Source organism: Eupeodes corollae, chromosome 1 (genome assembly GCF_945859685.1).
Source record: "Eupeodes corollae chromosome 1, idEupCoro1.1, whole genome shotgun sequence".
NCBI lineage: Eukaryota > Metazoa > Arthropoda > Insecta > Diptera > Syrphidae > Eupeodes > Eupeodes corollae.
In genome coordinates this window covers 6,878,981-6,893,417 of record NC_079147.1, presented here as the reverse complement: position 1 = coordinate 6,893,417, position 14,437 = coordinate 6,878,981, and the positions used below count along the sequence as shown (strand labels likewise).

General features: G+C 34.4%; 1 protein-coding gene across 7 annotated transcripts in view; it reads right to left on the bottom strand.

Annotated features, from left to right (window-relative positions):
* The window catches only part of LOC129953719 (sodium/potassium-transporting ATPase subunit alpha), a 110,132-nt gene that overhangs the window by 23,464 nt on the left and 72,231 nt on the right, over positions 1–14,437 (bottom strand). For 5 of the 7 annotated variants that reach the window (XM_056067109.1, XM_056067103.1, XM_056067106.1 and 2 more), the window contains 5 exons: positions 13,348–13,500; positions 7,210–7,476; positions 5,356–7,137; positions 5,083–5,298; positions 4,280–4,374 (listed from right to left, as the gene is read on the bottom strand). In XM_056067109.1, coding sequence (XP_055923084.1) covers positions 4,280–4,374; positions 5,083–5,298; positions 5,356–7,137; positions 7,210–7,476; positions 13,348–13,488 — 2,501 coding nt within the window. In that variant the 5' untranslated portion in view covers positions 13,489–13,500. Of the gene's footprint in view, positions 1–807; positions 903–4,279; positions 4,375–5,082; positions 5,299–5,355; positions 7,138–7,209; positions 7,477–13,347; positions 13,501–14,437 lie in introns of all 7 variants that reach the window. The other 2 variants (XM_056067105.1, XM_056067104.1) reach the window with 2 other exon arrangements.

The following is a 14,437-nucleotide window of genomic DNA, read 5'->3' as shown; positions in this document are numbered from 1 at the left end:
TTAAATATTAATTTAATTCAAAGTAGAAAACATTGAAATAAACAAATGATTAAAACATTATTATGGCTTTGTTTCTTGCGTTAAGTAGTTTTGAAAAGGGAGGAAAATGTCAAAAACTCATACTAAAATTATTTATTTATTTATTTTCTTTTCTGTTTTGTTTATTAAAAAAAAATCGAATCAGCAAAGGAATTCCGCAAAGTAGTTACATAATAATGTGAAAAAATACTACATTATTTACTTTAGATGTAAATAGTTTAAAAAGTTTGTATATAATTGGCTTTTATATATTATTTTGAAGAAGAAAAAAAGAAAAGTATGTAAATATTTAGATATTTTGCTGAAAAGTCAAAGCAGATTTATATAAATTCAAAATCATACAGTGAGGCAAGAAAAATCTTTGTTCAAGAATAAGAATTATTTATCAAGATATTTTTTTTTACTTAAGATTCAAAATTAACAAGATTTAAATAAAATCTAGAAACAAAATACGATTAAAAAAAAATAATAAGATAAACAAGAAGTGCTGTACTTTGCTTTTGAGATATAACGAAGGCAGTTAAGTTAAAAAATCTTTCTCATATATTTTTATTTAATTAGGGAGAAAGTTGGAAAAAATAGCAAAATATTTAATTTAATACGAGTTTTTCAAAAAAAAATAAACTTTAATTTAATTTATTCTTTTACTAAAAATTCTTAAACAAAAAAAAGAAGAAGATATTCCTTTTGCGTTCGAGATATTTATTTTTGATTGAAGTAGTAGAAGTAGCAGTAGAAGATCGTAGAGCAATAAAACGATAACTTTACCTCTCATTGACCAGTTTGTCGCAAAAAGGATTCCTTGGCTGACGTTTCATAATATCGGATTCAGCTTCCTCATAGGCTAACGAAATAGCTGGTACCTATATTTTTGTTTTTTTGTTTTTGTTTTTTTTTTTTAGCAAGGATGGACAAAAATTATACACGCTCAAATGTTAGTCAAAAAGTAAATGAAAGTAAATTGGAAACAGAAACTAAAAAACAACAACAAAAGATTGTTCTTTTTATAAGATAATTATTAAAAATATTTTATACGTTATTGGTTTAGCATAAAAGTCTCTTGTTACTTCTTTTTGTTGGTGGTTTTATAATAATTATTTATAAGGTATAGGTAGATAAATAAAATACATTAAAAAATCCTACAGACGACAAAAATAATGCTCTCTTTGATTATTTGTTGTTATATTCGACACAATATTCATTTTAAAAACAACAACAAAACATACAATAATTATGCCAAAGAGGAATTACACACATGGGCGTGTTCTGTAAAATGCCAGTGAAAGAGATATTACATATAATTATTATTATTTAGAAATATACTACATAAGATCTTTTCGGTAGGTAAATGGGGTCTCTATCGATTTAATTCTCTCAAAACGCGATATAATAGGGGGGGGGGGGGGTAGGTAATTGTAAAGAAAGAAAACGAATATATTATACGGAGATATATAACATAAGGAAATAAAGAGGTTGGAAGAAATTAAGAAAAAGAAGAGGTGGACCATTAAAATACATATTCAGTTAATTATTTTTGTTTAATAATTTGATTTTTGTTGTTATTTGTTATTTATAATTCAAAATGCGACGACACGTATTACACCACTTAAAACTTCACATATCGTTTTGTGTATGATACACGGTGAATTTTTTAAAAATAATAAATTTGATGAATGAAAATTAAAGTTATAAATAAATGATTGAGGGCGATTGACCGACGAATGATGGAGAAATGAATTGCTTCGATGAATTGATAAAACTCTCAATTGTATGGAAGAAGAAAAGGTTTATGATCATAAATAGAAACATGCTCCAAAAAAGCATAAAAGGTTTAATTAGATATAAACTGTTTGAGGCCGGAGAAATCTTTTAAATATATCATTTCTCGAAGATCATATAGCACAAGAGCTACAAAACAATCGGGCTGACAAAAAGATAGCCCCAGTTTTATTGAATTAACCTCTTTTTCAGCTCTTGAAAGATAAACATTTTAACTGACGATACTTTGGTTCTTTTTAAAGCAATGGATCAAAAACAACAGTGTTTGAAATTTAAACCACTTCTTGATGTAAAGTCTAAGAGAGGGAATAGCTTAAAAAGTGTTTAGCTTCATGAGAAACAATACCAAAATCACTGGATGTTCTTAGATTTTTAAGTCTTCAGCGGTAAGAAATTTCTTTCGAATAAAAAGGTTATCACTAGAACTGGCGCCTATTTCCAGCCTTCTTCAGAAGTGGTATTGAAATGTTAGAGCGGCGCGGTTATCATTTTGATGCTCTTGTGGGAGATTTCGTTTGTGAAAGTCAAATTTAAACAATAGAGTGTTTTCTTTGAGTCCGTGCGTTAACGAGTAACACAAACAATTGGTCTATTTTTCAAATGAAATAGGGTTGACACTTACATTTCTAGCCTAGGTAACAGTAAGTGTTGCCAGGCGGCATCTGATATTTTTAAAGAAAAGTTTGACATTTTTAGCCTAAACCTTCTACAGAACATGTTTCATTTAAGTGCGATTTGTGTTGTTGACTTTTAATTGAAAAATGCATCTCGGGAAAAAATTGGAATTAAGTCGTTAACATTTTCGTGCGATTATTTTTCATAACTTTCGACGTGGATTATCAAGACAAGAGTGCAGCGATGAACTTAATTATTTCTACAGCGATAAAGCACCATCCTATAGCACTGCAAAAAAACTGGTATAACGAATTCAATCATGGTCGTCGTTCAGGATGAATTCCGTGAAGGTCCTCCAAAATCGGTTGTTGTGCCACAAAATATAGATGCTGTGCATGATCGACATGTTACATATCGTGAGATAGAGTCATCTTTGGGCTTTAGTATAACCTGAATTAATAAGACATTACATGCACATTTGGCCGTGAACAAATTTGAAACGCTCAAAAGAAGGCTCGTGTCGATTGGTGCAAGAACATGGTGAAAAAATACGGTGAAGCTGCATCAAAGGCTGTGTATAATATCTACACCGTTGACGTATCATGGATCTATGTGTATGAGCCCGAAACAAAACAGTAATCGACTGTAGGCAAGATGAGCCAAATCGCGAAGAAGCACATCGAAGCAGAAACAGCAACCATTTCTTCGGCATTACCGGTCACTTGGTGATTGGAGCAACGCAAGTCGGTCAATTCTGAATGGTATACGATCGAAAAAAAAAGAAGAAGAGGCAAATCATTCTTCATCATGACAATGCAAGCTCTCACACATCGGCTCAAACAAAGGAATTTTTGACCAGAAAAATCATCGAATTGGAATGGGTCATCCGGCGTACGATCCTGATTTGGCACCCAATGACTTCTTTTTATTCCCGCACATTAAAAAATACGCGGGCACCGTTTTTCGACCCCTGAAGAAACCGTTGATGCATTCAACAACTTTGTTTTGGAGGTAGCTCAATCGGGATGGAAAAAGTGCTACGAGCGCATGCAAAAGTGTATTGCTCTTCATGGAGAGTATTTTGAAAAACAATAAAACCAATTTTAATCGTAATTCTTTGTGTTTTCATATTAGGCCAGAAATATAAGTAGCAACCTTCGTAATTGTTGTGGGATTTCAATTTAAATGATTTTGAACTATAGAAAACCGAATGATCTTTTTTTAGATACATTTTTCTGTTCTGAAAATATCATTCCTATTTTTAAAAAGTTCTACAGAATCGTTGTGTCCGAATATTTCTTGTGATTCGGTGAAAAGAATGTTTTTGAGTAGTTTATGTACCTTTTAATATCCATACAACATCTGAGTTATAAACAATTAAATAAAAACATGATGAACCATAACCATAACAACTTCCACTCCACAGATAAAATTGTTAAGTAAAACTCACACCAGTTGACTAATCAAAGTCAACAAAATTTAAACAGAAACAAATAAAAACCATTCAGTTCTAGTTAAGCATCCTTTCCTCCAGCACTTTTAAATGGTGGGTTAATGTAAGAGGAAGATTAATGATAGAATGATGAAATAATGATATGATGTTAGTATTTTATGAACGAATTCAATGAAAAAACGTTGACAAAAATGAAAACATAACTTAAAACACAATAAAAATGTTTGTTTCAATATAAACCACACTCTAAACGTTTAAAAATAAATGTGAATAAATGTATAAGTGTTAATTTGACACAAAACTTAAAAACTAAATTATGTTCGTTAACGAGAATTTTAAATCTTGTAATAATACGGATTTATTTTTTAAATAAATCGTGAATTTTGTGTGCACCTTGAATTTACTAATTTATCGTTGAATGGATCTCTGGGTGGTCGTTTCATGATATCGGCTTCGGCGGCTTCATAGGCCAAGGAAATGGCGGGCACCTAAATTGTGTGTTTTTTGAAAAATAACTTTTTAATATTTTCTTTCTTTTAAAATAAATTTGTTTTGTTTTTGTTAGTTGTTTTTCCAATCAATTTGGTTGTTCCTTAGGACTATTTTTTGTTGTGTTAGGTTAGTTTAGCATTTTACTTAGAAATGAAATGTGTCTATCATCTAAAAAAGTTATATAATAATAATACCTGAGTTTCAAACTATGTATACTTTTGGAATATACTTTCAAATATATATGTAATATGTAATAAAGGAACTTATGTCTCTAGCATGACAAGCTATAGATAAATATGTTTAAGCCTAAATGTAAATACATATATGTAGTTTTTGTTTTATTTTTTTAGTTTTTAATCGATCTAGCTTATATCTTCTTTACTTGATTCTACCATACTTGCGCATGGTTTACCTTGAATTAACGAGATTATCAACGTTTGAATTTCTAGGCTTTCGCTTCATAATATCAGCCTCGGGACCTTCGTAGGCAAGAGATATAGCTGGTATCTATCGATCGATCGATTTTATAAGTATATATCTATTTTTGTTTGTTTATTTTTCGCTTTTTTTTTTCATATAAATAATAAATTCTTAAGAATATTCATAAAAGTTAATAAATAGTGTCATTCATTTAAAACAAAAAATCATAAATTATATTCTTTAAGGCCTAAGTTATGTGTTGGTCTTCTAAAACTAATACTTACCATGTCAGTTCCCAAATCAATGCAAAGAATGGTTACGGTTCCCAAGGGCAATGGGATATCGCACAGGATGAAAGCCAAGAAGGGGGAAATTTCAGGAATGTTCGATGTCAGAGTGTAGGCAATGGATTTCTTCAAGTTGTCGAAGATAAGACGACCTTCTTCAACACCAGTCACAATTGAGGCGAAGTTATCATCAAGCAAGATCATGTCAGCAGCCTACATACGACACTCCAGTAAAATCATCATCCCCAAAATGCATCATTCAATAATTACCTGTTTGGATACATCAGAACCAGCAATACCCATAGCAACACCAATATCGGCCTTCTTCAAGGCAGGTGAATCGTTTACACCATCACCAGTTACAGCCACAATGGCACCCATGCGTTGGCAACCTTCGACAATGATCAGCTTCTGTTGGGGCGAGGTACGGGCAAATACGATTTCAGTGTGGTATCTCAAGATTTCATCAAGTTGGTCGGAAGACACATCCCTCAATTCTCCTCCGTGGACGACGGCGGCCTTGGCTTCACGTGGGTTAACTTCTGAGACGGGGATGTTCAAACGCTGAGCAATATCTTCAACGGTCTCGTTTCCTTCCGAAATAATACCGACACTCTTTGCAATAGCCTTGGCAGTAATTGGATGATCACCAGTAACCATGATGACTTTGATACCAGCAGATCGGCACTTGGCAACGGCATCAGGTACGGCAGCACGAGGAGGATCAATCATGGACATGAGGCCAACGAATCGGAGATTGTCAATTTGGAAGTTGCATTCGTCAGAGTTGAATTTAAAGCCAGTTGGGTATTTGTCGGATGGCAGCATAAAGTCACAGAATCCCAACACACGTTCGCCCAAACCTCCCAATTCCAAGTAGGCATTGTTGAATGCTTCCTTCATTTCTTCGTCCAAAACCTTTTCCTTGCCGTTGATGAAGATGCTTGAGCAACGCTCCAAGATTCTTTCTGGGGCTCCCTTCATGACCAAGAGGTAACGTGGATCGGCGGGGTCTTCAGTTTCATGGATAGACACTTGATACTTGTTGGTTGAGTTAAATGGAATTTCGGCAATCTTCTTGTTCCTCTTACGGATATTCATGACATCTCCCAAAGCCAATTCCATACATTTCAATAAAGCAGCTTCAGAGGCATCACCACTTACTTCCTTCTTCAAAATTGGAACACCATCCTGACCTCCCTTGAATTCAGCACGGTTGCAGAGTGTCGCAATGCGGGATAGAGCCTTGAATCCGGGGCTGGTCCTGTCGTATTGTACTCCAGACTGATCTTCAGTGGTATCGGCTTCAATGATCTGGTTGTCAAACCACATGTGAGCGACTGTCATACGATTTTGGGTGAGGGTACCGGTCTTGTCAGAGCAAATAGTCGATGTTGATCCCAGAGTTTCTACAGCTTCAAGATTCTTAACCAAACAATTCTTTGAGGCCATACGCTTAGCTGTCAATGTCAAGCACACTGTGACAGTGGCCAACAAACCTTCAGGTACATTAGCGACAATAATACCAATCAAGAAAATAACAGCATCCAACCAATGGTAACCCAAGATGAAAGCAATAACGAAGAAAGTCACACCCAAGAACACAGCCACTCCGGTAATCAAATGAATGAAATGGTGAATTTCCTTAGCAATGGGGGTCTCTCCAGTGTCCAAACCCGAAGCCAAACCGGCAATACGTCCCATGACAGTGTGATCACCACAACTGATGACAACACCCTTGGCAGTACCTTCGACAGCGTTGGTTGAGAAAAAGGCCAAGTTCTTAGTTTCCAAAGGATTTTCATGTGTGAATTCGGGTCCTCTTGACTGAGGTTCAGATTCACCAGTCAACGATGAGTTGTCCACTTTGAAGTTACGTGCCTCAATAACACGAATATCAGCGGGAATACGATCACCAAACTTCACTTCTACAACATCACCCAAGACAAGATCTTCAGCACGCAGTGTTAGTTTTTCGCCTTCGCGGATCACAGTAGCAAATTGTGGCACCATGTTCTTGAAAGATTCCATAATTTTGGAGCTTTTTGATTCCTAAATAGATATAAGACAATTTTTGTTAAATTTATACTTTATTAATATATTACGGTTGGTTTTTTTTGTCACCTGATAGTAAGAGAAAATGCCAGTAACTATAACGACGGCAGCAAGTACAATACCCAAGTACAAATTATCATCTGATGGTTCTTCACTCGTACTTGCTTGAATTGAATAGGCGACAAAACAAAGAACAGCACCAATCCACAATAGCAAGGCAAAACCACCGAACAGATTTTTACAGAACTTTACCCATTCTGGTGTTTGTTTTGGCGGTGTTAATGCATTAGGGCCATCTCGTTCGAGATTTTCCTTGGCCTTAGCGTGACTGAGACCCTGTAAGTAAAGGAAGCGAAAAAATGTGATTCATTAGTAAATAGAAAGATAGATTTAAGATATGTTGCAAAGGTTAATTCTCAGACTTTAACTAAACTTAAAAAACTGATTTGAAGGTTGAATTGGAACTAAAAGAGTTTCAAAAAGTTGTTCTTCTTTGAAATTTGAATACCTTGAGTTTATACAACATTCAAAAACAGTAAAGTTAAGCATGAGTATTTGCCAAAGTCTGTAATTTTTTAACAATAAACAAATTTAGATAGATTTTCAGATCACTCTGTTTTGGTTGTTTGTAAACAGAAGCACAGCGAACGTTTAGCCTACATTTTCTTTATGTCTATCAACACATTCTTTTTTACATTTTATTTTTAAAATATCTTTCTGTAAATTATGAACATTAAGATATAAACAATATAAGATCTCTTTTATTGGCACCATGTCTCTCAGCCAAAGTGATTTTTTCAAAAAGTATGTATATTTATTCAGACGAAATTATTTTAAGTGGTCGTTTAAACTTGAAATAACATATTTTTGATAGATTAATGAAAATTGTTGTAGACAAGCTAATAAAGTTCTTGAAAAAATATAATGATTTATATTTTATCCGCTTGTATTTTTTTAAATAACTTTTATTTTATAAACTTGAAGCAAGGGCATTTGGCAATGTACAGTTTTCGGATTAAGGTATAAATACAAAAAAATTGATTGATGAAGAATTGTTAAGAGGATTACATTTTCACATTTTACTTAAGTCGTTATAAACCTTGGTGATATTTGAACTAAACCTCCAGTGTCAATATGTTGCTATTAAAAAGTAAACCGATGCGGAGACAAGTTCAAGCCTATTTATGTCATTTTCTAGTCAAAGATAAGATATTAAGGGAGATGGAATTTCTCCATATCTTAGAATGACTATTGAGTAATTATTTTTTTTTCATTATTAATGGCTTGAAAAATTGATCTTTAATACAATCTTATGTTCAAAATTATTTAAAAATCATCAAGGGTAAATTTATCGATAGCGTCTAACTTTACTGGAAAAATTACATAGAAAAGATATGGTGCCAAGAAAAGTCCTAGTGGCACTTTTTCACGTTTTTTGAAAAACAAATCGATTTTTCTATTTACATGAGTTATTTTGAAATCTTAGCAGAATGTCAGTATCATACCGCCGGCCGCAGAATGAAATGAGTTAATCTACGAATAAACAGTGTTAGGTAATATTGACGACTTGTTTTCAAAAGTACGTTAGTGCAAAAAGTTTGTGAGATTGGTATGCAAGTGGACAAAATTCAAAGTCTCCGTCTTTAAAGAGTGTGAACGACAAGAATGTATGTAGCTGTTCTAGCCGAAAATGTGAGACTAAATCTCAATATTTCACGCACTATTCTAAGGAGAATTCTACAAGAAGGCCTCGGATCTTACTAGGCGTCAGCAATTGAAGCGCATCGATACTCTTCTGTTATAGCAATACGAATTTCCTTCTCGGCGGTTACGTTACTGTTAACAAACGTCTAGGCTTCGAAAACTCACATTATATTGTTGAGAAGGTAATGTACACACACAAAGCGACAGTTTGGTGCGGATTGTGCAGTGTAGGCATCATTGTACCACGAAGATGAGACTGGGAACAGAGTTGAAATAAACTTTTCTATGTATCAAAACTGAAAACATGGCTTTAGACGAACTGTGGTTCATAAATAATATCACACCATTTCACAATCAATCTGTTACGCACCAAGTTGCGAAATCATGTTATCAGCCGTCTTGGCGATGCATAGGTAGGTAGAAATAGCGATCTCAAGGCAACCTAGCCTGAGATCCAATTAGCGCTGTAGTGCGCCGTTTTGATATCAAAAACTCGTTTGACCTGTGATTGAAAGGGACAGATTTATAGAGAAGCTTCATAGCGATTATGTTAGAGCCATTTTGTCGCATTGAGAGAAAAGATTAGGTCTCTATTTTTTGTCTCAGATAGCTCATCAAGTTCGTGAAAGAATGCTTTTCCAAAGTATTTCATTCTAGTGTTTGCCAAAGCACGACATTTGCAGAGGAAAAGGATTATCGTTTCACTTTCTCTTCGGTCACTACAACTACGGCAAAAAGTGTTTTGGGAGATACCCAACTTCTCCGCATGAACTCCTATAGGCCAATGTCCGGTACAAACCGCAACAATCCTGGCTATGTCTTGCCTTGGGCTGCATAGAAGATCGTTTGGACGGGTTTTATTATAGGTGTTCCATATCTTCTTAGATATAATGCAATTGGGTAAATTGCTCCACCTTCGGTTTGATTCGGTTTGGTAGATAGAAAAGATTTTACCCTTCATAGCACCAAGAGGAATGTTAACCATTTCCGCAAGTGAGCTATGAAGGTCCGATCCTTGCCTGGCTAGCTCGTCAGCCCGTTCATTTCCCACGATACCACTATGGCCCGGAACCCAGATCAGGGTGACACCGAGGTTAATATTCAGGCTCGCAAGCTCATCGCGACATTGCTGGACCAATTTAGATGAGGATATGGCCGAGTTAATGGCTTTGACAGCTGCCTGAATGTCTGTAAAGATAGCCGCATTTCTGTTTTGGTTTGGGCTTTGTTTAAGTATTTTACATGCTTCCCTTATTGCCAGCAGTTCAGCTTGAAAAAAGCTAGCAAAGTCAGGAAGCCTAAAGGATTTAGCTACATTTAGGGACTCAGAATAGATCCCAGAAACAACTCAGCACTCCATCTTTGATTCGTCAGTAAAGATGTTTGTGTCGAAACCGATCGACACGCTGTCATTCACCCAATCTTCTCTAGATGGGAAAATAACCTTAAAATCCTTACTAAGGCTCAAAGTAGGAGTGCAGTACTCAGTGTCTCCTGAGATAATATCTGAGGGAATCCATTTCGTTGTGTTGCTGTGACCATAAGGTTTTGACAACCAGCTGTTTGATTCATTCAGCCTAACAGCGCTGCATTAAGCTATGTATTACATATAAAGGTCGATTGGTAGAAGATCCAAAATAACGTTTAAGGCGTCCGTTGGGCAAGTACGCATGGCCCCTGTGGTGCCCGCGCAAGCTTTTCTCTGAACCTTCTTTGGCTTGTCAATATTATAGGCTTTGCTAAGAGCAGGCCACCACACAATCGACCCATATGTTAAGATTGGACGTACTAAGGCTGTGTACGTCCATAAAATCATCTTCGACTGAAGTCCCCATTTTTTGCCGAAAGTTTTGCTGCAGGCGTAGAAGGCAACACATGCCTTCTTAACCCGTACTTCAATATTTGGTGGCGATGTATATTGGACTCTTAATTTTTTTAAGATGTTATGCTTATGTTCCGAAAACTTTTCAAACACTTCAATACAGTCATCTAAGCAATCCTTAAGCCACAACACGCAAAAGTCAAAGAGATCTTAAAAACTAGATTGACGAAGTGCGTTACTACAAAAGCCAGCCGTGGATGCCACTTGCGTGACGTTGTGTGAAATAATAAGGTAAGCAATAATACCATTTAATTTTGTAACTTATATTTGACGCATCTTTTATACATATTATATGTAATGACTTGTTTTAAAATATTGAGTTGATGTAGATGGCTTGAAATGTGAAGCAAATCTATAAAATTAAGTACATTTTACTTTATTGTTCATGGTGTCATGTTTTTGAATCTACGCTCTTGTACACTTTACTTTAATCGAAGGTAAACAATTCTACTTTAAAAACTATATTATAACTTTTAAGTTGCAGTTAAAGGGTGACAAATAATATACAAACACAAAACGAACAATTTAATTGAATGAAGATCATATTTCATATAAAAAGCAAATCGATAAATCGAGTGTAATCAGCATTTTTCTTGTTGCCAAGTATTTTGCATGTTGCTTTTCTTTTTACATAGGAAGTTTGCCTTTATTGTCAATCAAATATTTAAGATACATTTGTGGTTGAGTTAGAAAAGAAATATGATATTGTTCATTAGTTTGTTGGTTGGGATCAGTTGTTTGACGCTTGGGCAATATAGTTCTTTGATGTCTACTATTACTTCACAATATAGGAAATCATTTTCATTTCCCTTATTTAATACTTAAAAATGCTACGTTGATATGATACGAGTTGAATACTTTGGCTCAGATGAGATTGTTAAAAGCTAATTATGGTACAATAGTGCTTCAGTAATATAGCAAATTATTAGGATCTTTTTGTTTTAGCCTTGCTATTAATGTAGATCATACAAAAAACATATTTTCTAAAAGTTTAAAACAATCCAATATGAAAGGAGCTATATTCCTGATTTGACCTAAGAAGTTTTATCTGAGTTGAAATAAGAAGTTATCCATTTTGCTGTTTCAAAAGTATAGGGCTGTAAGTTCTTAAATAAATTTATTTTTGACATTTACGAAAATGGATCGCTTAACTATCGCACAACGCATACAAATTGTTAAAACCTTCTACAAAAATGGTAATTCTGCCACAGCCACACATCGTGTTTTAAGAGGAGATTATGATATACTTAATCGTCCTACTAGGCAAGCAGTAGTACCCATAGCGTGATGGTTAGTGCATTGGACTGTCATGCAAGGGGTCTCGGATTCAATCCCTGCTTTTGCCACCTAACTTTTCTCACGGGTACTGCCTCTTGCGAGGAATTGACAAATCCTCTAAGACTGATTCTTGTCATGAATAAGAGCTTTCTCAAATTAACCGTTCGGATTCGGCATTTAAACTGTAGGTCCCTTCCATCTCCGACAGCATTACTCGAGAATTGTAAGTCACTAGAACCTGGTTCTTCATGGACTGTTGCGCCATCTGTTTTACTTACTACGCAAGCAATTGGAAAAATTTGAAGTGAGTGGATTATATTGAATATACAGATATTGGAAGGCATGTGCATCATCATTTCGCTCGTACCACCGAAAACATCGCTGTTGTGAATGAAAGTGGTGCTGAAAACAGGAATGTGTCGTTTCCTCGTCGTTATCGGGAATTAGGACTATTTTACGGCACATTAGGGCGTCTTTTGCATTTGGATATACACCTACATCCATATGAAGTCCAGTTCACAGAACAACTGAAGCCAGCTGACCATTTACAACGTCGTAAATAGGTCGAATGGGTGCTTGAACAACAGGCCTTGGCGGCGATTTTTTGAATAAAATTTTCTTCAGTGACGAAGCACATTTCTCAATCGAATTTGGGGTTCTGATAATGCTCAAGAAATTGAAGAGAGGCCACTGCATCTACAAAAAGTAACTGTTTGGTTCGCTCTTTGGTCTGGAGGTGTTATTGGACTTTAATTCTTCGAAAACGACGATGAAACAACTGTCACCGTCAATTCGTAGCAATACTCGTGTGGTGATATGATAACCGACTTTTTTTGCCTACAATTAAAGAACACGACTTGAAGAATATGTGGTTTCAACAAGACGGTGACACACAGCACACAACTCAAGTACACATGGCTTTATTGCTTTAGACATTTCCTGTCCGTGTAATTTTTCGTCGTGGAGATATCAAATGGCCGTCAAGATCATGGAATTTGACAGCGCTGAACTTTTTTTAGGGGGATACTCGAAAGACCGTGTTTATGCAAATAAATATTTAACTCTTGAGCACTTAAAAATCAACATTCGACAATTAATGGCTGAGATACCGTCCAATATGTGTCAAAACGTAGTCGAAAATTAACTCAAAAATATCGATGCTTGCAACAATTCACCTGGCGGTCAATTAAATTATGTAGTTTTTCACATAATGTCAACGTTCAAACTTTATAACACAAACATTTTATGTGTTTTATTTACGTGTACTTTTAAAATCGCAAAATAAGGATAACCCTTGTTTTATGTCTAAAAAATAAAACAACTTTTTAAATATTTGTACTTACATTTTCGGGATGCGTCTGAAACCGTTGGTACAGTTCCTCAGGTGAGATTTTATGATAATCGATATCTAACTCCTGTTTTAAGTCATCCAAGTTTTCTTTCTTGGCTCCTTGACTGCCTTGACCTCCTTTTTTAGGTGGCATCTTGCGTTTTGACTATTTTGTATAAGATATAAGAAATAAATCAATTTTATTATTGAATCATTCAAAAAGAAGTAAAGAAACTTTTAAAAATAGAAATTAGAATTACAATCCTTCCTCGTTAAACTCATATGTAATATGAAAATAAATATAATCTCACGTAAGCAATCTTTAAAAACAAAAACAAATTCTCTTATACAAGTAGTATTTGTTATTACATCGAATTTTAGATTAAAATATAAACTTTATCTTTATTTTTGTAATCTTATCATAACCGAAGGTGCCATATATTTTTGGTCGTGAACGTTTTAACGAGTTTAACAATTCGGATATGTAATTTGTTTAAATATTGTTTTAATAGTTTTAATACTTAACCACACCATCATGCCATTTGACTTTGTTTAATAATAATTATTGTTTTTATTTTAATCTTGAGAGAGTACATTATTATGGTTAAATTAAAAAAGCTCTTATATAAATAAATCCTTTTTACCGGTGTTTTATGCCTTCTTTTACCACTTGTGCATACATTACCTTATTTTATTGTTGTTTATTTAACTTTTTTTAAGTTTAAGTATAAACAAATAATATATATATAAAAAAATAACCAAAACACAAACAATCTTTTTTAACGAATGAATGAAAAAATACCTGACGCCACAATCATATGAATATAGTCCCCACTTGTTAAAATGATGGATACAAAATTTGTAAAATGAGACATTTCTTTCTTCAATCTTAGAAAAAAATATTCCATTGAGAATATAGATTGTTTATTTTATTTTCAATTTTGTTGTGACCTCGAGGAAGCTGTCGTAGGTTTGAGATCGTCATACGTAATTTATTTCAAATGTGATTTTCACAGTCGTCGTTGTCGTTGTCGTCGGCGACTAGCGACGTCTGAATTTAAATATAGATCACAAACAAAAACATTGGGAAATAGTTTTAATTG